This window comes from Ahaetulla prasina, chromosome 4, assembly GCF_028640845.1.
Source record: "Ahaetulla prasina isolate Xishuangbanna chromosome 4, ASM2864084v1, whole genome shotgun sequence".
Taxonomy (NCBI): Eukaryota; Metazoa; Chordata; class Lepidosauria; order Squamata; family Colubridae; genus Ahaetulla; species Ahaetulla prasina.
Window position 1 is genome coordinate 104,040,609 of NC_080542.1, and position 24,150 is coordinate 104,064,758.

The 24,150-nt window shown below is 39.2% G+C and overlaps 1 protein-coding gene and 1 long non-coding RNA gene across 2 annotated transcripts in view; one reads left to right on the top strand and one right to left on the bottom strand.

Annotated features, from left to right (window-relative positions):
• The window catches only part of LOC131197560 (uncharacterized), a 72,943-nt gene that overhangs the window by 19,018 nt on the left and 29,775 nt on the right, over window positions 1-24,150 (bottom strand). The window contains exon 2 of the long non-coding RNA XR_009154985.1: window positions 8,507-8,670. This is a non-coding gene — a long non-coding RNA (uncharacterized LOC131197560). The remainder of the gene's footprint in view (window positions 1-8,506; window positions 8,671-24,150) is intronic.
• Window positions 8,871-24,150, top strand: part of NPVF (neuropeptide VF precursor) — a 128,153-nt gene continuing 112,873 nt past the window's right edge. The window contains exon 1 of the mRNA XM_058181786.1: window positions 8,871-8,941. Within this exon, the coding sequence (XP_058037769.1) occupies window positions 8,899-8,941 (43 nt within the window). The 5' untranslated portion in view covers window positions 8,871-8,898. The remainder of the gene's footprint in view (window positions 8,942-24,150) is intronic.

The following is a 24,150-nucleotide window of genomic DNA, read 5'->3' on the forward strand; positions in this document are numbered from 1 at the left end:
GACTTCAGAGGATAATTATAACTGCAGAAAAAATAATTGCTACCAACCTGCCTTCCATTGAGAACCTGTATACTGCACGAGTCAAAAACAGGGCTGTGGAAATATTTACAGATCCCTCACATCCTGGACATAAACTGTTTCAACTCCTACCCTCAAAACGAGACTATAGAGCACTGCACACCAGAACAACTAGACACGAGAACAGTTTTTTCCCCGAATGCCATCACTCTGCTAAACAAATAATTCCCTCAACACTGTCAAACTATTTACTAAATCTGCATTACTATTAATCTTCTCATTGTTCCCATCACCAATCTCTTTCCACTTATGATCATATGACTGTAACTTTGTTGCTTGTATCCTTATGATTTATATTGATATTGTTTCCTGATTGCTTATTTGTACCCTATGACTATCATTAAGTGTTGTACCTTATGATTCTTGATGAATGTATCTTTTCTTTTTGTACACTGAGAGCATATGCACCAAGACAAATTCCTTGTGTGGCCAATCACACTTGGCCAATAAAAATTCTAGTATTATCTAGTATTAGTAGTATTAATGAATAGTTCACTTGTCAATTGCCAGTCATTTTTGTCTTCATTCCCCTCCCTCCCAACTCTTAATTAATGACTCCCTGAAGCATTTTCAGGAAGGATGCATATCATTGGCTCATTCTTAAAGACCACATACCTGAGATATTTTATCCTGAAAACTCGGTCTTCCATGTGTGGCAATCATCCATATATAATGCTCTCCTGCATTCTTATTGAATTAACTTGTCAAAATGTTCTCATGACAACGCACAGCACATTATAGTTTTATTTGGCAATATAATGGCCTCTTTTCAGCTTTCTGCACCATTATGGAAATTACACCTCCAGTTAAATTTTAAAATATCAAAATAACTATTCTATTGTAAATATAATTATTTTCCAAACTATTGGCAATGTTTTCTGTGAGATTTGTTTGCACATTTTGAAAATTTGATTGTACAATAAGGACTTAAAGAAAAACAGCATTTATTTATTAACCAGTGGTGTTCCGAAAACCGTTCCTTTTTAATTTTGTAAAATGGATTTTATTTTATCTGCCAAATCAGATTTTTGTAAAACTCTTTCAAGGAAAAGGTATGTGTCACCTTTAGCATCTTTAAAATAGAATCATAAATGCTGTGTTGTTTCTTTTTTTTTTAGCCAACTTCCTGAGAGTTTGTTTGTTTTGCAAAAGAGGTTTGTTTTTTCTTACTTCTCTGGAAGTATTTTAGAATTTGTTAGAAAAATATTTTAATTATGCTTGGAGCATTTTTTTAAAATTGTGAAAGGTATCTTTCCCCCACCCACCCACATTCTCATTATCTATCTTTGTACATTTTGCCCTGTTACCTTTTCTTAATTTAAAAAAAGTTCCAGTGGATAAAATGCAATGGGGATTAAGCTGAGGGATGGAAAACTAGAGACAAAGGGACTCCTGGCATAATGAGAAAATAGAGCTTATATTAGGTTCTTGGAGGAAAGATAGAATGTAAAAGTAATAATTAAATAAAGAAAATATGTGAAATGCAGTTCTCATGAAAATATGACCAATTCCTGGATAAGTGGAAATACATAATATTTTCTAATTAATGTCAAATTGTTCATTCAATCAAGGAGTGAAATCAATTTTACTTCTAGAAAAGGTTAAGAGCATTTTATAGGTTAGCTGATATTATATAGTAATAGTTGAAAAACTATATTTTAATTAGGTAAAATTAATATTTAACATAAAACCAAAGCTGCCATTTAAGAGACCCATATAATTGCAGAATTGGTAAGGGAAAACAAGCCATCAACAAGGATTTGCAATGACTATAGAAAAATTAACTGAGCTCAGTAGATTGACAAAAATCCAAATGACTTTTGCTTGGGCATTCAATAGAAAAACAAACAGAAGGACTTACATGATCATTGCATTTGGTGTTATTGCAACAATGCCCAAGGACTCACTCCTTCCAGTATAGATTTAATTTGCCAAATTACAGATCTTCTTTATACAAAGATATAAATCTTGTTTGACGTTAATGGCATTGACTCTGCATAATTCTTTTTAACACTCTGACTTGAAAAACACTTATTGTAAACATCCATAATAAGACTTGACCTTAACATCTCCACAGTTTCAGCAGTGAATACTTGAGGTTCAGGAATAACTTTTAGGAGATGGTAAATCCTTATATATGCATTATTTAATGATATTAAATTCATGATGTACCTCTTTATAAAAACATGAAAACATATATGATCAAATACTTAAAAAATCTAGGTAGGTAATCATACAGTCTGAATATTACTCATATGGACAGTCCTTGCTTAACAGTGATAATTGTGACTGAAAACACTATCTCTAAATGATATGGTTGTTAAGCATGATGTCACATGACCATGCTGCTTAATGGCATGAATTCCAAAAGTCCTGATTGCTGCTGTTAGCTGAATTGTGCATAGTCATTAATTGAGAATCTCATGTGGCCGCAACCTCATGTGATAAGTGAGTTACTTCCAGCTTCCTCATTGATTTTGCTCATGGGAAACCAGCTGGGAAGGTGATCATGTGACGGTAGGAATGCTGCAACAGCCAGAATTTCAAAGACCATTTGAAAGTAGCACTTGTCAGCACCATTGTAATTTTGGTCCCTGAATGAGTGGTCCATTAAGTAAGGACCACTAGTATAAACTCTACTTAGTTTCTTTCTATGCACTATTATTAATTTCGAGCATATATTAAAAGGCAGTTGATGCAACCCTATACTCAGTGCTATACAAAATACAGTACAGCTGTGACTAAAACAGTTAAGTTTCTGCCCATCTGATACTATCCAGCTGAGTAGCCATGCTTGGGTCCTCTTGATTAAACAGAGTCATCTTTCCAAATCTGTGAAGCCTGCCTTTTCTGTATTATTGTCTGTGCTGTGGAATGTGCCTCCACTCAAGATTTATATGATCCATATGATTTTGATGAGGTTTGAATAGGGAGATAGGACTCCCCCGTTCCTGATGTTTATGTTTGTGTTATGGTTCTGCTGGACTTATCTTGTGATGATGATGATGAAGAGGAGGAGGAAGTGGAGCAGGGGTATTAGGATAATAGCCCTGGAGGGGTAGATTCCAGCAGTGTTGAAGCCTAACTACTCTGGAGAGGCAGTTCCAGAAAGCCCCCATCACTTCCTTACTGATCACTGACGGGCTTTTCAGGCTTTCAGGTTCACCCACCATGCACTATGCAAAAATATACTTTAAAGTGCAGAACTGTGGTAGGCATCCCAACTGAGCGGTGGCTCAGGGGCTAAGATGCTGAGTTTGTCAATCGAAAGGTCGGCAGTTCAGCAGTTCAAATCCCTAGTGCTGTTGTGTAACAGGGTGAGCTCCCATTACTTGTCCCAGCTTCTGCCAACTTAGCAGTTTGAAAGCACATAAAAAATGCAAGTAGAAAAAATAGGGACCATCTTTGGTGGGAAGATAATAGCGTTCCATGCGCCTTTGGCATTGAGTCATGCTGGCCACATGACCACGGAGATATCTTTGGACACTGCTGGCTCTTTGGCTTTGAAACGGAGATGAGCATGCCCCCTAGAGTCAGGAACAACTAGCACGTATATGCAAAGGGAACCTTTACCTTTACCTTTAACCAGCAGTACTGGCACAGAACTGTTGGATTGCCATCTTTATTATTGGATTGCCATCTTGCGATTATTTTGTAGTTAGTTTTGTCTTGTTTTGGTTAATTGTCTATAATTTTACTATTGTGTAAAATATTTTACTATTGTGAACTACTAGTGATATTTTACTATGTGGAGTTTCATATACTAAGGACAATATTCTATTATAATGTGGGAAACATACATAGTGACAATTAGCAATGTCAGGATAGGCTTGTAAACTGAATGGATAACGATGTGATAGTGCTCATTATTTTGTTTTGAGATCAATGTTATTATTATTATTATTATTATTATTATTATTATTATTATTATTATTATTATTATTATTATTAATTCGATTTTTATACCGCCCTTCTCCTGAAGGACTCAGGGCGGTTCAGGGCGGTTGATGAAAGTTGAAACATATCTTTCCGAAGACATTATTTAAAATTTGTTTTAAAAATAAAATAAATAATGTTTTTGCTGAAGATGGTTAATGTAATTATGCTTCTGAAAGTAGCTATGGAAGATTATTGCATTTTACTAATGTATGCTATGAACAAGCATTTTATGATTTTTAACAAGTATGCAGTGACATTGCAAAATTTTTAACACTATATTCGTATTTTAAAGGGCTGGTTTTTCAGATATGCAGAGATCAGTTTGGGAATTGCTATCTGAAACTGCTAGTAAGGAGAGCCTTGGGTGTTAATTTTAAGTTTTTATTTTTTCCTTTCCTAAATTCTCATAATATAGCCATTTAATTCCATAGAAAAGTAATGGTTTAAATAAATGGGTACAAATATATCTAGATCTGGCTGTAGGCCTTTTCAGCTTGTGGTACCTGAAAATATGGCACCTTTTTTGTGGATCTTAGAGCTCTGAAGCCAATCTGTCAAACTAATCATTAAAATTTTAATTGTGAAGGCATGATTTTCCATTTAAAAAGAAACTAACAATGAAATTGCTTAATTAAATCTTCAACATATTCAAAACTTTTTTTAAAAAAATAATAATCTTCCATTCCACTCAAACATAAAGCAAAGTGACCAAAAATTGCAGCTCCATGGCTTCAAGTGATAGTATCACATCAGCAATGCATACCCGTATCCAAAAAATAATGAAATGTTTTATTTTATTTTTTAACCTTAACATTTATTGGGTGGCTCTAGATTTTAGTATTTTTAAAATATTGGAAGATTGGGCATTTTTAATATTTTCTCTATCTTTTGAGTATAATCTACTTTGAGAGATTTGATTTATATAGTTTCTAAAAACTATAGATTTGCATAAAGGCATAACATTATTGATAATTCCATTTTGTTCCTTCATTAATTATTTCCAATATTCAATTTTTCTTTTCTCCAAAGTGGTACAGTGGCTATGTTTTCACAATGCGCTTAACTTGTTATGTTAACCTGATTAGAACATCAGACAAACATTAGAACTGGTCAATCAATTACAAAAATCAATCCTGTTTGCAGCTAAAGGAAACCTGAACAATGTTGTCAGAGAAAGAAGATTAAAGAGTTAATAGAGCATTTTCCCTCTCTCCTATTGCTGAAGTAGAAACAAAATTCTAGAGAGGCCCTGAGAAAATATATTTACACATTCCATCTCTGTCTTCTTTTATTTTTAACTTTTCCTCAACATTCATATGACATGAGGAGGTGAAAAGGGAGTAGAAAGAGATGAGAATGGATAAGCTTCATTACTCATGCTAATTGGACTACTACAATTGTATGTATTTGCTTATTTAACAACATCAGCGAAAAGGCATGATATAATAGTTTCCTGGTTGCCTTGTGAGGAAAACTTCAAAAAGGGCTACAATTGAGGTAATGGAACAGTTAGACTGGGGGATAAGCCTTCAATCATATTATCTCAACAGAGTCATAGGTCAACAATTTAATTGAGAGTTTGCCACCATCTATAGTTTTCTTGGTTCTACTTGGTTCCATCAGCATATATGTAGCACTGATTTTCCTCCCAATGAACTTCCTTTTACACTTGTATATAGCATTTGTCATTTAATTATTCATTCCACAGTCTGGAAACATTATTTGCTGCAGTTTTTGCTTGATTCATCTAGATAAAAAGTATGTGTAAAATATTAATAGGTCTTCCTTTGAAATTAAAACTATAGAGCACCAGAATCATAGGGCTGGAAATATCTTATTCCAAAATATCCTCAGATAGTCCTCAGACTATTTGAGACAAATAGTGTCCAACTTTAACAGCTCTCATGGTGAGAAAATTCCTTGTTTTGAATTTGGACCTCTCTCTTTGTCAAGCTGTTACCTATTCAGTCTTGTCCTACTTTCATGCAACATGGTGAATAAATCCAGATCCTCTCCCTTATGATAGCATTTCAAATACTGGAAAATTGCTGTCTTGTTTTATCTTAAACTTATCTTATTATCCAATTTTTTTAACAACAAAGCAACACAGATCCTATCTCTAAAAAAACAGAAACGTCTCCTTTCCTCTCCCCTTCTCTTCCTCAGCCTTGCCCCACAGAGACGTCTCCTATCCTAAGCCTTTCTCTCCTCAGGTTGGCCCTATAGATCCTCTCTACTCCCCTTCTCTCCCTCAGGCTGACCACATAGATCCTCTCCTCTCCCCTTCTCTCCCTTAGCCTTGCCCCACAGAAATATCTCCTATCCTATCCCCTTCTCTTCTCAGGCTTTCTAGCCCCTTCTCTCCATGAGGTTTACTGTCCTATGTTATCCCATTCTCTCCAGAGTTATTTTCAAGTTGGGAGGGGGAGTAGAATGTCTAACTAATTAGCATCAGAGCATGTTATAATAATAGAGGAAATACTAATGTTGTGATGGTAATTTCAAAAAATTCCTTTCTTAGTGAGCACCTAGAAGTCAAGAAAAACATATGTGGCAAATTTCAAGTTTGTAGGCTTTACGGTTCTGGAGATTTCGTAATTAATGCGTGAGTGGTTTCACTTTTATATATATAGATTCCAAAGTTATCCAGATCAGAAAATTAACACCAATTGTTGACTTTCAGTATTTATTACTTGATATTGTCAAGTAATAAATACTGAAAGTCAACAATTGAATTATCCTTCATTAGATGGTAATTGCATTTTCTGAATTTTCTTTCTGAAAATACTTTACATATATATGAACTTGAATTCCCCTGAGAATCTAAATTTCGTTTGTGTTTCTACAAGTCTAACCAAAATAAGCAGTTAGTTTTTTTCTATCTTCCAGTAAGGGAAGATGTTTAGAGTTTTTTTCCTTTCTTGAATTGAGTCCATAGTTAAATACATGTATTTTCAATCTTTTAAAGTCCAGATTTTTTTATTAAATCATTCCTATTGTTATTAAAATGTTTCACTGGGTGTTTATTTCATATACTTTTATTCCTACATTATTCTATGATTGTGCTCTTGTTCTGTCTCCCCTCCCCCAATTCTGCAAAGGTCAAGTCAAGGTCTTGAATAGCAGGCCATGGTTAATGTGGAATGTAAGTGAACCCAAGAATAGCCCTTCTGATTGATAATCAATTTAAACAATGAGAATGTTCTGCCTTTTGATTAAAATGGAGCACTTGGGGAAGTAGCCCACTAGCTACAGGCTAAATTTACACAGAGAACTTTCTATTGCTTGTGATGTTTGATGTAGGCCTCAGATTCAGAAAGACCCTTGTAGGCCTATTTCCCATAACCTCTGCAATGATCTTCCAAGATGTTTAACTGCATTCCTATTAGCTATTTTCACAGAATATATTGGTAAACACTTAATATATGTCCATATTAACAAGTGGAAAGGAAAATATGTTTGCCAAGCAGGATTTTCCTTATTTTCAGAAGCAGATTTAAAATTAGATGATGAAATGATGACTTCACTTGAGTATTAGTTGACATTAGAGATCAAAATCCATTATATAATTTGTTGTAAATGGTTTATAATACACATTATCTTGTCAAAAACAAATTAGGCATTTTATGGCTGCACACGTAACTAATTTAAATTTTTTGCTCTCAGAATTTCTTCTGATGCTGCTTACATTAAACTAAAACGTAAAACAAAGAAAGAATTGAGATTGAAGATCATTGTTAATGTTCACTCCCACCTTGTGTTGGGCATTAGTTTGCAGCTAAGTAGCTATAAAACTATATCAGTGACACCAGTCCTGTATTTGCCCATTATAGTCTTGTCTAATGATACCTACTGTGATGTAATAATTGATATTTTGCATGTGTCCCTTTGTTCTTGAAGACACAAATAAAACACAATGAACAGACAATGTTATTAAATATGATTTCAAAAGCAAATAAATAAAATTGTAAACTTAAGAATATAACTAAGATTCATTCCATGAATGATAGCTATATCATGGGTATATCATTTGGAGAATCTCCAAATCTTAGATGAAGATTACTTTTTCAACAATATCTCAAGCTGCCATTTGGAATTGAGTGGAGAATGAACAATGGGAAAATTCAGATTGATTTGCTTCCTTGCATTGTTGCAGTTATGAATCAGAAAAGAATTTAGTACCAAAAACCATCTTATTGTACAACATTGCAAAACCAAAATGTTCTTGTTTCTTCCAAGGACAGTCTTAAAAGCCAAGATTTCCATATTTGAAAGGAATTGCTGGAAGCTTCTTCTCTCTATTTTCATACCTCATGATTTGAAAATGAATATAGTGAGTTTACAGAAAGTTAAAACAAATAATAATAATAAATTAAACAATGCCTGGCTGGAGGGAGGGATAGAAATTATGACAGTAAAATTACATCAGTGAAAATGATTATTCGAACAACATCCTGACCCAGGAAAATTTGGCTGCAACATCTCTCACCCACTGATCATCTGGGTTGATTCAGCTGATCTAGTTGAATTAGATGGGTGGATGTCCCTTTCGTCCTTGACTGCTCCATGTATGTCCTTATGTGCTTGATAGATGAGGATAACCATTCCAGATAGGAGGAGTGTACTGATCTTCAGTCAAAGGTATACGAAGCTCTGGGGGAAAAAAAAACCAAAGTAAGTAATCCCTTGGAGGAAATATGCCAAGGTAAGGACAAGGAGAAAAAAAAAAGAATTGTTGGAAAGGCTTGGAAATTTTCTCTTTGGTCCTTGGCAGGTTGTTGAAGATAACCACTTCCAGCTGCAGCTACCCTCGTGTAAGGGCAGCTTCTCCACTGATCTTGTAAAAGGTATGCTTTGGGTACAGCAGTTTTGAAAAACAGCATGCTTCCCTCCTATCGTGAGGACAGGAAGAAAATACCAACAGGTTTGTGCGGAGTTTCTAATTGTCTTTTGGTCCTGTCTTTATTAAACAGGAAAGGAAATGATTCAAAGACAACATTGTATAGCTCAAACTTTTCCAATTAAAGTTTTACATTTGTATTGCCACTGTTGCATTTTGGCAACCAAGTTTTAAAATTTTAAACTTATATACACATACCAAATGACCACATTCTGAGAAGAGGTTTTCATATATATTATTAACATATCTTAAAAGATTGTCCAGACTTTCTATGGTTTTTAAGTAGAAGTGGAAATGGAAATAGATCTTCCGCAGGTATGCATATAATGGAAGAGCTCTGGCAAAATCAGCATCCACTTCTTGAAAAAGAAAAAGAGGCAGTTATCTTGCACAGAATTGTAATTCCTGATTTATACAGGAATAATAGATTTTACTAGCATCTTTAAGCTGGAAGATGCTTACTGGTCTAGGAGTAAGAATTTTGATAGCACAAATGTCTACTGCACAACTATTAAGCTGCACCTTCAACTTTATTCAAAAAAAATGTCACATCCTAAAGTTCATTTAAATATCAGAAGAAACATGCATATTTTTAAAATGGTAACAACTGAACAACACTGCACAATTTCATATATAACTTTTAAATTATTCAATCCTTGTATTACTTATTGGATTAAGGGAAATCTTTATATATCTCCTGTGATAATCTTCCTTTACCTTTTGTCATTTCACATCTGCTACTTTTTAAAACCTCTTATCCTATGGGTGATACTTTTCCCCAATTTCATTCACTAACTTCTATGTGACTTTTCCTTCTTTCATCCTTAGTTCTACTCCCGGAGTTTTACTACCCACTTGTACTTTTTTTTTCTTTTCTTTTTAACTATCATGTCTGCTCATTTGCACTAAATACTGAACTACAGTGGCTAATTGCATTCATTTCCACAACAGCTCTGAAGCTCAATGCAATACTTTCGCTCCTGTGCTCCTATATGTTGGAGCATTGCTACTATAAAAAACTGTGTTCGGTAGAAGTGTTCATGGTCATATTTATTTATCATCTGTGGGAGTTTTTTTTTAAAGAATGATCTGCTGCTTTTCTGGTTTGTGACTAGAACAGAAGGAGGTGTTCATTACAATCTGCTGGAGCTTTTGGAAACTCTGACTTTCCAACAAGAAGACCATCCAAGAGTATCTACCACCCACTGGTAACACATACACAACAGTCATCTGCTGTTTATAGGTCAATAGGTTTCTCATCTCTCAAAGATCATCTGGTCTCTTGCAGTGTGTCTCGTGTCTTTGACATCCCATTGTTTGAAACTATATACTTCCTGCCAGTCTCTTGGCAGCTTATTCCCTTCAACTGCTGCTAACCACAAAGAATATTTGCAAAAAGCAGAGGGATAGTAACTATTTTCTCATGCCACAGTGAATTGCTGGCTAGAATGCTTGAATGGCCATACCTAAGACCAATAATCAGGTCTCTCCCCTGCTTTTTGGAAAACAGAAAAGGGAGACTGACAACAACAGCTGCCATGCTGACTTGTCTTTGACAAATGATTCTGTCACTCTTCATATTGATTAGCAATCTTACAATATTTCACTTCAAAAACACAGATGAGGCTGGGCTGTACCATGAGTCTACTGTCTACTATTGACCTCACCCCATTCCTAAGGGGACCATAAGGGGCGTGCATAAGCGCACAAAACGTGCCTATCGTTCCTGTCCTATTGTTTTTCTTTTCTTCTTCCTATATACATATATGCTTATACTTCATATTTATATTTACCCATATATGTGTTTATATTTTTGTATGATACCTACATATATTGTTATGACAAAATAAATAAATAAATAAATAAATGAGCAAAGCTCAAGGAGAACAGCACTGTAAGCTTAGTAGTTTGTTGTGCTTAATGTCTGTTCTCATTATAAGGAAGACTTCTGTAGTCTCCAAAGAATGATTGGTGAAATAATTTTTTTTTAGAACCTGTGATATTACGTCTGTCTTAGCTTGCCATTAAGATTACTTAAAGAATAATATTCTTTATTTATTGGCTATTTTTTTATTCACAGTATCATCTATAGCCACACCGTTCTTAAAAGTTTTGGATGCAGTCCATCAGAAATCCTTCAAACCTATAATCAGATTATAAAGGTGAATGTTACTGAAAGTAAAACTGTGAACTACATGACTGGAGAATCAACTATATCTCCTTTATTTAAATATATAGCTTTTGTTCTGTTTGCCACCACTAATCTTTATAGGCTATTTCCTGTTTTCATTTCAACTATTTTATAGGACTAGATGAAAGCAGTTTGAGAGCTTTTTTCCTGTTTTTTTGTTTTTTTTTTACTAACACCAACCCCTAAGGCTATGGGAAATTCTGAAAGATTCTCTTGTTTGGACAACACTTTGATGAAATTACCCCTTTGAAGCTGCTTCTCATCTAAAGAATGAAGCTAAGTCTGTGTAGTCTCTGTATGCTTTGCTTCATATTGCTTTAATACACTTCCACTTTTAGTAGCCAGAAGTGGTTTCAGAATGAAGTAAAACATCTCAATAAGATAGATACTACCACCATTAAACTTTTATGTGGCAAGTAATGCTTCTCTACAACAACATGAAGCATCTCACTAAAGTGACCTTTTATAGATTTGGTAGCCCACAGACAATACAGGCAGTTCTTGCTTAATGGTCAGTCATTTAGCAACCGTTCAGAGTTACAAGGGCCTCTGCAAAGTTACTTACAAACTAGTTCCCTTTTCTTCTACATTAATAGAGCAAGCTATTCTGTTGTATGTGCTAAAGACCAAAGAAAGTGTATTTCTACAATTCTAGAGATTCACAATTTTTCCATACATATATTTGGTAAAATAACTCCCCTCAGTTTTCGAGTTCCAACATAAAACAGCCATGGAAGATTTCCATGGTAACAGAACACACACACACACACAAACACAAACACACCCAGAGACATTCTCTCTCTCTCTCTCTCTTTTTAAGTTTTTAAGAAGATATTGGATAACCATTTGTCTGAAGTGGTGTAAGGTTTCCTGTCTAAGCAGGGGGTTGGCCTAAAAGACTCCAAGGTCCCTTCCAACTCTGTTGTTCTGCTCTTTATTTTTATTTATTTATTTATTTTGTCACATCATATAAAAAGATTATATAGTATATAAACATATACTAGGAGGTATAAGCATATATATATATATATATATATATATAGGAAGAAGAAAAGAAAAACAATAGAACAGGAACGGTAGGCACGTTTGTGCGCTTATGCACACCCCTTATGGTCCTCTTAGGAATGGGGTGAAGTCAATAGTAGAAAGTTCTGCTCTGCTCTGCTCTGTTTGTCCAAGAATCTGAATACTAGCTCAGAACAAATAATAAGTTTTCCTTAAGGTGTTCACCATTTGATTAAAAAAAATCCTGAAACTAAATGTTCAGAAATCCTTATATTAGTTACATGAGATAAATTTGTTTGGCCTTTAAGAAATATACTGCATGTTAGGTAAAAATTTTACTCTACAAATACACATTGTGTTGGATATGGTGAGGAAAAAAGTTGCTTCAGTTAAGCTAGTAGTTGATTAAATGAATAACATTTTGATGTGGGGGATGTTTCCTTTTATTATAATTTCATACCCAGTTTTGAATATGTTTTATCAAAAATAAAACAAACTGAAACAAATTATATGAACTAAAAAAAAAAGGAAGAAAATGGAGCGTTTTCTGCCCTTAGGAGATACAGTGCAGATTAATATGAGTTAAATGGAACATGACCAATTTGTGAAGCATTTGGTTTGTATCTTGAGAAATTGAAAAAGAATTTATTTTCCCATGCAATCATACCCAGCCCTGGGCTACATCTCTAGTTGTTAGAATGGATGCCATAGGCTACCTGCCTGGGTATGTGCGAGTATCCTAGAATAATTCACATTTCATTTCAGATGCAATGATGTTATAAATTTACCTGAGTGACAGTAATGTTCCTTATCATTAGTTCAAACATGCATGAGAAGTTGCATCATTCACTGCAAAAGATCTCTTTGGTGAAGAAAGTGGTAGGGGAGGTGGGCAGAATAGACACAAATTTGCAACAATTTACTTAACATGTAAAATATATACGTTAGTTAATTTACGGTATAAACGAGTTATTTATACACATTTTTACCAGAATTTGATTCTTCTCATTCCCAGAAATGAGCACATCTCAGTGGAATGGAAATTTGCCTTGAATTATAGGTTCTGAGGGAGATAGGTAGGCCTTTATTTATTTATTTGTTTGTTTGTTTGTTTGTTTTATTTGTCAACAAATACAAGAAAACAAGTAACAGAGTAGACAGACATGGACACATGGAAAAAAATTGGAACCAAAAAAAAAGGATATAAATTGACAAAACATAGCTATAAACACATAGAATTATTACATATAATTGGGAGCAGTAGGACCGGGACAGTAGGCACATTGGTGCGCTTATGCACACCCCCTAGGGACCTCTTAAGAAACATGAAAGGTCCACGGTAGACAGTTTATGGTAAAAGGTATGAGGATTAGAGAGAGTAACAGGATCAGGTAGATTGTTCCAGACATTTACTACTCTATTGCAAAATTCATATTTCCCACAATTAAGATTAGAGCAAATTAAATTGAATTTAAATCTATTAATGGCCCTTGTATTATTATGGTTGAAATTAAAGTATTCATTTACAGGTAGAACATTTTGATAAATAATCTTATGAACTAAGCATAGGTCAAAATGTAGACGATGTAGTTCAAGGCTTTCTAGACCTAAGATTTCAAGCTTGCTGGTATAGGAAATTTTATTTTGAGCAGAAGATTTGAGAACTCTCCTAGTAAAATATCTCTGGACCCTCTCTAATGTAATGATGTCTGAAATACAGTGAGGGTTCCAGGCAGGTGAACAGTAATCAAGTATAGGTCTGGCAAAGGTTTTATATGCCCTAGTTTGGAGTACAGTGTTACCAGAGAGAAAACTTCGTAAAATAAGATTTACAACTCTTAAAGCCTTTTTTGCAATAATGTTACAGTGAGCTCAGGGACTTAGACCAGGGGTGAAATCTAAAAATTTTCCCTACTGGTTTTGTGGGCGTGGCTTAATTAGTGGGCTTGGCTTGGTGGTCAGATGACTGGGTGGGCGTGGCCAATAACAATAAATAATAAAAATAATAAACAAAGTATAAAAAACAATAAGAGGTATCAAAAACCAACTTTCACACTTTACACACACACAACTCACACACACAAAATGCCACATACAGCTTTCTGAGATTTTGTATGTTTGTGTAGTTAGAGTGAAACACTACAGAAACACACCAAATCTCAGAAAGCTGCACAAATATTTTATTATTTTATTATTTTATTATTTTATTTTATTTTATTTTATTTTATTTTATTTTATTTTATTTTATTTTATTTTATTTTATTTTATTTTATTATTTTATTTATTTTATTTTATTTTATTTTATTTTATTTTATTTATTTTATTGTGGACTTCAAACCCCAGAGTTCCTCAGCCAGCAAAGCAGGAAGTCAAAGCAAGCTTTTTTTTTTTTCTTCAGTAGCTGAAGAAAAGCATGTAGTTGCAGCCGGAAAGGAGCAGTAATTATAGGTAAGTGAGGAGGGGGAATTGGCTGGGCATGGGTGGGGCTCTTGTAAGTGGAGGCTGTTAAAAAGTGAGTTTAAAAGCCTGTGAGGATCAGGAAACTCCTCTGGGATCGCCAGAGGAGGCTTTTAAATCCTGGGGTTTTTTTCTTGTTTTTTTTCCCTTTTGCTGAAGACGGTTTTTTTAAAAAAACTTTTAAAGAGTTTTGATCTCTTCTCAGCCCTGTGATCATCAGAGGTTTTTTTTTTACTTTTAAAGGCATGTTTCGGCTGAAGAAAAACTTTTAAAAGTAAAAAAAATCCTCTGCTGATGGTGCGGCTCAGCAGAGGCAGGGGGGGGGGACAGGGATTTTTGCTAGCAGTCCTCCAAACCAGCAGCTGCCATCACTACCTAATCAGGCAAGCCTGTGCGAACCGGGAGCATTTCACCCCTGACTTAGATCTTTAGAAATGAGTACTCCAAGGTCTTTGACAGAGTGTGGATCAACTTTTAGATCACTACCAGCCAGCAAATATTTGAAATTTTTATTTCTACTGCCAATGTGCAGGACTGAACATTTGTTAGCAGAGATTTGGAGTTGCCAATTGTTAGACCATTCAGATACATAGTCAATGTCATTTTGAAGGGTAGCAAAGTTGCCTGTGGTGTTGAATAGTTTAACATCATCAGCAAAGAGGACACAGCTGCTTATAATTTGATCACAAAGGTCGTTGATATAAAGCAGAAAGAGTGTTTTTTTTGTTGTTTTTTTTGTTTACATTTATACCCCGCCCTTCTCCGAAGACTCAGGGCGGCTTACAATGTATAAGGCAATAGTCTCATTCTATTTGTATATTTACAAAGTCAACTTATTGCCCCCCCAACAATCTGGGTCCTCTGTGTTGGACCTAGAACGCTGCCTTGGGATACACCATTGTGCAGGATTTGATAGGGCACTGCCTATTTTGACCACCTGTTGCCTGTTTGACAGGAACTCAGCTATCCAATTATGTAAGAGTCCAGAAATGCCATAAGATTTAAGTTTCAGAAGTAGTTTGTCATGCACAACTAAATCAAAGGCTTTACAAAAGTCAATGTAAATTGCATCTATTGCTTTGCCCTGGTCAAGTTGAGAGGTCCAGATGTTTTTCCAGTGTTTTGGTTGCAGATTACATGACAAATTTTTCCTGAAACCAAATTGTTTATCAGAGAGTAGATTATTTGTTGTTAAGTGGAGGGTGATGGATTGGTTTATGATGGATTGCATGGCTTTACACATGACACAACAAAAAGAGATTGGTTTATATTTCTCAACAAGGCCAAGGTCACCTTTTTTGAAGAAGATAGGTATGACTGTTGCTAATGACCATATGTCAGGCAAGGAGCCCATTCTAAAAGATACTTCATAGATGATGCTTAGAGGAAATGCAGAGGAAAGCTTTTTAAGAAAGAAGGCACAAATTTCCATTGGGACCAATAGATAGAGATGGCTTTAGTTTGTGTTGTGCCAAACTACACAGACTAATCATTTAACTCATTTATGAAGATATTGAAGAGTACCGGAGAGTAGATGGAACCTTGTGGTACCCCACTGCTTACTTCCCTCCATGTAGATGAAGTACCATTAAGGGCTACTTGCCGAATACAGTTTGTCAGCCAATTACAAATCCCTCTGGTGGTGATGCTGTCTATCCCACATTTTTTTTAGCTTATCAAGAAATAGGTTGTGGTCTACTTTGTCAAAAGCCTTGCAGAAGTCTAAGAATACTAATAGTATGTCCAAAGCATTTCACTGGTCTATTAATTTAATCACTTTGTCAAATAATGAAATAAAAAAGAAATATATGTAAATAAAACTGTATTCTTAACTTTACTAGGCCACTAAATGTGCACAAATCAGAAAAGTAATGCCACAATATTCTTTAAAGAAGCATATTGACAAATAACTTCGAAAGAATCTATATTTAGGAGAACAATGAGGACCTCTTAAAGTTGTGCATGAAAAAATATGAAAGTTATTTGGAAGCATCCAAAAAATTCTGATGCTTTTAGCAGGCCTTTACTAGGCCTTGAAATTCAACTCCAGTAAGAAATATTGAAGGATAAGTTGGGTAAAGCTACTGAAAGAGAAAACAACAGCCAGTCATTTAGAAGAAGCAGACATGATTGAGCAGTAATCTTCCATAGATGTCCATGTTTTGATCAGCTAATCTACAATTTCATACAGCAGATACTTGAATAATTTTCTATTTTTTTCCTATAATATATGATTCTTCAATGCATCTTTTGAATCCAGGTTATTGAGGAAGAGATCCATATTGACCTATTCTTTTTTTTTTTGCTCATGTACTGTTGTGGTTGAAGCGGAAGTAATCATTGACAGGTAGGACATTGTGGGAGATAATTTTATGTACTATGCTTAAGTCAGACAAAAATCCTTGTACAAGCACAAGGCTACAGCATGCCGGCAACTGGGCCACACAAACAAATGAAGGCCCATCCACAGGATGCAGGCAGCACGTGAAACCATGTTTCCTCTGGTCCATGGAAAAACCTTTCTTCACCGAACCAGTCCCTGATACCCAAAAGGTTGGGAGCCACTGTTCTAAATAATTTCAAATGCAATGCAAAAATGCAAATCTTTGTATTGGCAGATGAAGGCATCATTATAGTAGTCAATGTGGTTTAGGGGACCATATGCCCTTGGCACTTAGTAGCACGTATTGGATTTGCAAAAACTCTTTATTACATGTTACAAAAGATCAAAGATGAAATGAAGAATATAGACTGAATGCATTGTCAAATGAGTGGGTACCATTACTGGTTTTCATTTATACAGTATGTAATATTCACAGGAAAGTAGTTGCTTCCCTCAATAGCATTTCAATGGAACATTGGAACATATCAGACATATATAAGAAATTACTGCAGTGTAATGTTAACTACTTTGTTTAATACTTTGGCCACCTAATGAGAAGGAAGGATTCACTGGAGAAGAGCCTAATGCTGGGAAAGATTGAGGGCAAAAGAAGAACGGGATGAAAGAGAATGAGGTGGCTGGATGGAGTCACTGAAGCAGTAGGCGTGAGCTTAAATGGACTCCAGAGGGTGGTAGAGGATAGGAAGGCCTGGAGGAACGTTGTCCATGGGGTCGCAATGGGTCAGACACAACTTTGCAACTAACAACAACAAATGTTAACTAGGGGCATGTGTGATGCCATGTTGCTAGCTGAGAACTGAAATCATTTGCAGTGAATATTAGAGAGATTATATGTTCCTACAAAGAGTATGGCTGTAAAGATTCATTATTTTTATTTATTTATTTATTTATTTATTGTTTGAATTTATATACCGCCCTATCTCCCAAAGGACTCAGGGCGGTTCACAGGCATATAAAAACATCAATATACAAATTAAAACAATCATTAAAAAACTTATTCTACTGCCCAATTAATTAAAAATAAAAATATAGATATTAAAATCAATTTAAAAACCCCTCTAAATTTAAAATCTAAAAAACTAAGCCAGTCCTGCACAGATGAATAAATGTGTCTTGAGCTCATGACGGAAGGTTCAAGGTCCGAAGTTGACGGAGTCCTGGGGAGTTCGTTCCAGAGGGCGGAGCCCCACAGAGAAGGCCCTTCCCCTGGGCGCCGCCAGACGACACTGCCTAGCTGACGGCACCCTGAGGAGTCCCTCTCTGTGAGAGCGCACGGGTCGGTGAGAGGTATCTGGTCGCAGTAGGCGGTCCCGTAGATAACCCGGCCCTATGCCATGGGCGCTTTAAAGGTGGTCACCAAAACCTTGAAGCGCACCCGAAAGCCACAGGTAGCCAGTGCAGACCGCGAGGATAGGTGTTATCACGGGAGCCACGAGGGCTCCAACTATCACCAGCGCAGCCGCGTTCTGGACTAACTGTAGCCTCCGGATGCCCTTCAAGGGAGCCCCATGTAGAGAGCGTTACAGTAATCCAGGCGAGACGTCACGAGGCGTGAGTGACCGTGCATAGGGCCTCCCGGTCCAGAAAGGGGCGCAACTGGTGCACCAGGCGAACCTGGTAGAACGCTCTCCTGGAGACGGCTGTCAAATGATCTTCTAGAGACAGCCGTTCATCCAGGAGGACGCCTAAGTTGCGCACCCTCTCCACCGGGGCCAATGACTCGCCACCGATGGTCAGCTGCGCATTTAGCTGACTGTACCGGGACGCCGCATCCACAGCCACTCTGTCTTGGAGGGATTGAGCTTGAGCCTGTTTCTCCCCATCCAGACCCGACGGCCTCCAGACACCGGGACAGCACTTGATGGCCGTTGGGGTGGTCCGGTGTGAAAAGTACAGCTGGGTGTCATCCGCGACAGCTGGTACCTCACACCGAACCCACTGATGATCTCACCCAGCGGCTTCATATAGATGTTGAACAGAAGGCGAGAGGATCGATCCCGGCGCCCCCCCCCAAGTGAGGCGCCTCGGGGCCGACCACTGCCCCCCTGTCAACACCGACTGCGACCGGTCAGAGAGATAGGAGGAGAACCACCGATAAACGGTGCCTCCCACTCCCAATCCTCTAACCGCAGCAGGATACCATGGTCGATGGTATCGAAAGCCGCTGAGAGGTCTAATAGGACCAGGGCAGAGGAACAACCCCTATCCCTGGCCCTCCAGAGATCATTCACCAACGCGACCAAAGCCGTCTCCGTGCTGTAACCGGGTCGGAAACCGGACTGGAACGGGTCTAGATAGACAGTTTCATCCAGGTGCAAGGGAAACTGATATGCCACCATACTCTCTACAACCTTCGCCGTGAAGCGAAGGTTGGAGACCGGACGATAATTACCTAAAACAGCCGGGTCCAGGGAAGGCTTCTTGAGGAGGGGCCTCACCACCGCCTCTTTCAAGGCGGCCGGAAAGACACCCTCCACCAAAGAAGCGCCAGAATCGCCTGAGCCAGCCTCGTGTCACCTCCTGCGTGGCCAGCACCAACCAGGAGGCACGGGTCCAGTAAACACGTGGTGGCATTCAGCCTCCCAACAACCTGTCCATGTCCTCGGGAGCGACAGGGTCAAACTCATCCCATAAAATGTCACCAAGACCACCCTCAGCCGTCTCACCCGTATCACCGCAATCTTGGTCCAAACCATCCCGAAGCTGAACGATTTTATCGTATAGATAACCGTTAAACTCCTCAGCACGTCCCTGTAACGGGTCATCCCGCTCCCCCTGGTGTAGGAGGGAGCGGGTCACCCGAAACAGGGCGGCTGGGCGGTTATCTGCCGATGCAATGAGGAGGCGTAACTACGCCTCGCTTCCCTCATTGCCACTAGGTAAGCCCTAGTATAGGACTTCACTAGTGTCCGATCAGCTTCTGAACGGCTAGACCTCCAGGAACTCTCTAGGCGTCTTCTCCGGCGCCTCATCCCCCCCCGCTCCTCCGGGAACCAAGGAGCCGGGTGGGGCCCGCGCCCGGGCAGGGGGCGCCAAGGGACGGCACGGTCTAAGGGCCCGCCGCGCCCGTTCCCAGGCCGCAACAAGTTCCTCAGCCGAGCCGTGAGCCAGACCCTCAGGAAATGGCCCAAGCTCCGTCCGGAACCCCTCCGGGTCCATCAGGCGCCTGGGACGGAACCAACGTGTCGGCTCCGTCTCCCTGCGGCGGTGAATGGCGGTCAGAAAGTCCAGGCGAAGAAGAGAGTGATCTGACCATGACAAAGGTTCAATGACTATTTCCTTTAAGTCCAGATCTCTCAACCACTGACCAGAGACAAAAATCAGGTCCAGGGTGCCACCCCCAATGTGAGTAGGGCCATCAATTACTTGGGTCAGGTCCAAGGCCGTCATGGAAGCCATGAACTCCCGAGCTGCCGTCGATGACGAGCCGGACGATGGCAGTTAAAGTCCCCATGACTAAAAGTCTGGGGTCTCAACTGCCACCCCGCCAGCACCTCCAGGAGCTCGGGCAGGGCAGCTGTCACGCAGCAAGGAGCCAGGTACGTGATCAGCAAACCCATCTGGCACCTATGGCCCCATCTCACAAAGAGGGATTCGCACCCGCAATCTGAGGTACAGTGGTCTCCTCGGCTCTAGACTTTCTAATCACAACCGCCACCCCCACCCCTACCCTGGGCCTCGGCTGATGGAATGCACGGAAACCCGCGGGCACATCTCAACAAGGCACACCCCTTCAGTGCCCAGCCAGGTTTCAGAACGCCTATAAGGTCCGCAGCGCCCCTGAATAAGGTCGTATACTAGGGGCCTTATTAACTACGGACCGTGCGTTGCATAACATCAGCCGAAGGCCCAGGCTCTGGGGGTCATGACCATCCGGGGAACGGGAAAAGGACGGGGGATCGGGGCGCGCGACCGCTTGCAAACATCGGGTGCGCGCCCCCCCAAAACGATATGATCCTCCCCTTCCGCCATATCTGCCCCTCTCACTTACCGTGGGAATCAGGCCGCCCTCACCAACAGGAACGCAATCTCCCCCCCTAACCTCCGAACCTATTAAAAAACCGTCACGAGCAGGCGCAAGGACTGGCTCCCCTCCCGACGGGCTACCCCCAACGCCCGCCTTAACCCTCCCACCCCTTAAAAAAGCCCTATCTAAAAACCCCCACAGGCTCTTTTTTTTCGCATGCCACCTCTGTGGGTCCCAAGACCCGTCATTGAGGCCGGCCCTTGATAATGCGGCGGGCCATTCCTGCGAGGCGGGGGCACCTCGCAGGCGCAAGAGTTCCAAGGCAGAATATCGCATAAATAAATAAGTTAAAAGCATACACAGGAGAGAGCAGACGACGTGAAGTAGCAAAGTAATGTCTGGGGTGGCAAGGTGTAATGCCAAGTCCGAGTGGATACCCATCTGCCAAATGTCTTCAGATGGTGGCTGGCTTAAAGCTGATACAAGATGGTATAAGTCGCAGATGCAGTCTGGTAGTAAAAAATGATTGTGGTTCTGCGAAAAGCTCAGTCCTAAAATCCGTCCTAATAGGGGTGGTATTCATCTCCCCCGTTCGTGGCGTCACCGATATTTCCAGAGTGGATGTTTCCTCATAAGATGTTGCAAAGTAGGGCCCCAATACCCATTCGGTCTCCAATCACCTTCCCGAACAGTCCCAAAAATGACCATCAGCCAGCCATATAAGATGCAAGGTGACAAATGCAGCTGGCCCATGATTGCAGATGACAATGCAACTCCCAGTCCGAGAAGAAGCAGGCCCCGCTAGGCCTAACCAGGCCAAACTGGGCCAGGACACCTCCGGTGGGGGCCACAAGAGGGATCTATCACAGCCCTTCACCCTAGGCCCTAGAGCCTAGGCCCCTCCGCCAAGTCCAAAGGGGGGTCAGGGGAAATCAAGAAGAGCTGGAGAACCCAGAAGACATCCGAAGACGCCAGATGCCAGAAAGCGATGAAACGATGAAACGATGAAACGGGGGGGGGAAACCCAGCTGCGGCTTCCCCAACCACCAAATCCAAGCCGCAGCCTCGTCCGTAGCCCAGAGGCCGCCATCCGCGGCTCGCCCATCCCCCGGCCTCGTTCCCGGCAGCCGGGGGTCCAAAGAGGCTCCCAGACCTCTCCCCCGGCTGCCCGAGAGATGACATACCGGGTCTGGGGCGAAACCGCTTGGCAGGCCCTCTGGGTGCCGGCGTCCTTCCTCCAGGCCTCGCTGTTTCCTTCCTCCAGGCCTCGCTGTTTCCTTCCTCGGCTCCCGCCCGGCCGAATAATAAAATGGCCGCCGTTCGCAGCCCCGCCCTTCCCGGCTTCGGTCCCGGCAGCCGTGGGTCCAAGGAAGTCCCAAGACCCCTCTCACGGCTGCTCAGGTGGTGCTACACCTAACCGGGGGGCGCAGGCTGCTCGGCAGACCGCCTGGGCGTCGCCATCCCCCACTTCACCAAGTCGTCGTCCTCCCGATCTCCCGGTTATGCAGCCATCTTGCGCATGCACAGAGCATGTATCAAAGACCAAGGCAACTGCGTTTAATAGGAAAAATTGAGTGAATGATTGCAAATTATAGATAAAAGGCAAACTATTAAAGGAAGTACTATATGGTACTATATAATTCGATATATAAGTTTGGTAGAATGTTTTCCAAAGATGGGAAAATAGATATAGATCAATTAAAATGTACAAAAGCAGGTAGATAGTGAATAGCATTTGGTCTATTGTAAGTAATGTACATTTGCTGAAACAAAAAAAAATGCTTTGTATAATGGATGTTTGTTATTCAGAAGTTAGGATCTATTGGGAAAACAAAAAATTAACTTGAATACAATGGGAATTCATTACTTAAGAAGTAGGTGTGGGTGGTCAGGAATGATTAAATATTAAAGTTAGTTTAATATTTAAGTTAGGATTAAATACAAAAGTTGGTTACTAATACAAAACATGTACTGTACATTGAAGTATCAAGAGACTGAATGAAGATGGGACAAAAGACAAATAAAGGAAGGAACAATGAATTGGTAGAGAGGAAGGGGAACATTGAGAAATTCAAGGTTGAATAGAATTGACGAGAATTCTCAAAACAGGAAGGCAAGAAATTTAAAATATACAAGGCAATATCTGAATCATGTATGAATGGAGTGCAATCTGGATGAAAATATATGAGGAGATATAGGATTGTGTTGGCATAAATGATATTTAATTGGAGTTTATTTTCTCCCTTCCCTTCCTCTTCCTTCCCTTCCCTTCCCTTCCCTTCCCCTCCCTTCCCTTTCTTTATCAGTTTGCTTATTTGAAAAGAAATAGTGTGTATTTATATATGTATACTTTATTAAACTGGTTAGAAATGTTTATTTTCCTTTTTCAAAGAAGAGGTACCATAATGGCTTACTAAATATATATATATGCTTTGAAAAGGAGACATCTCTGTTCCCAGCCTTTGAAAAGCATTTCTTACAAGTTGTTTAACAGTTGAAGAACTCCAGCCATCCAAAGATAATGATAGGGCTGAGATCTGACGACTCTCAGTCTTTTGCCTAAGTCCATTGGATGCTAATACAAGGTGGGGTTGTTAACACTGGGGCTCATAGCCATGGGTCTGGCAGTTGTGTTGCTCAGATTGTTAATTCTAAGTAGTTGGCTAAAATTGGCTACTATGGAATACCTTCAACTAAGAAAAATTTACCTTCTTATAATGAATATGCAATATAGGTAGTCCTCAGCTTACCACAGTTCATTTGGTGACCATTCAAAGTTTACAACGGCACTGGAAAAAAGTGACTTATGACCATTTTTCACACTTATGACCATTGCAACATTCTTATGTCACATGATTTACATTCGGATGCTTGACAACTGGTTCATATTTATGATGGTTGCAGTATCCTGGGGTCATGTGACCAATCTTCTGACAAGCAAAGTCAATGGGGAAGCCAAATTCACTTAACAATCATGTTATTAATTTAACAACTGCTGTGATTCACTTAATAAATGTGGCAAGAAAAGTCGTAAAATGGACAAAATTCACTTAACAAAGTTCTCACTTAGCAACCTAAATCATGGCCATAAGTCAAGAACTACCTGTATATTCTTTTTTCTTTATAGTCATTTCAAGGGTTATTTGTTTTTTAGAGAGAGGAGGAATACCGTATGAGTTTCTGTTTTGATTTTTAAGCAATGATAGCAT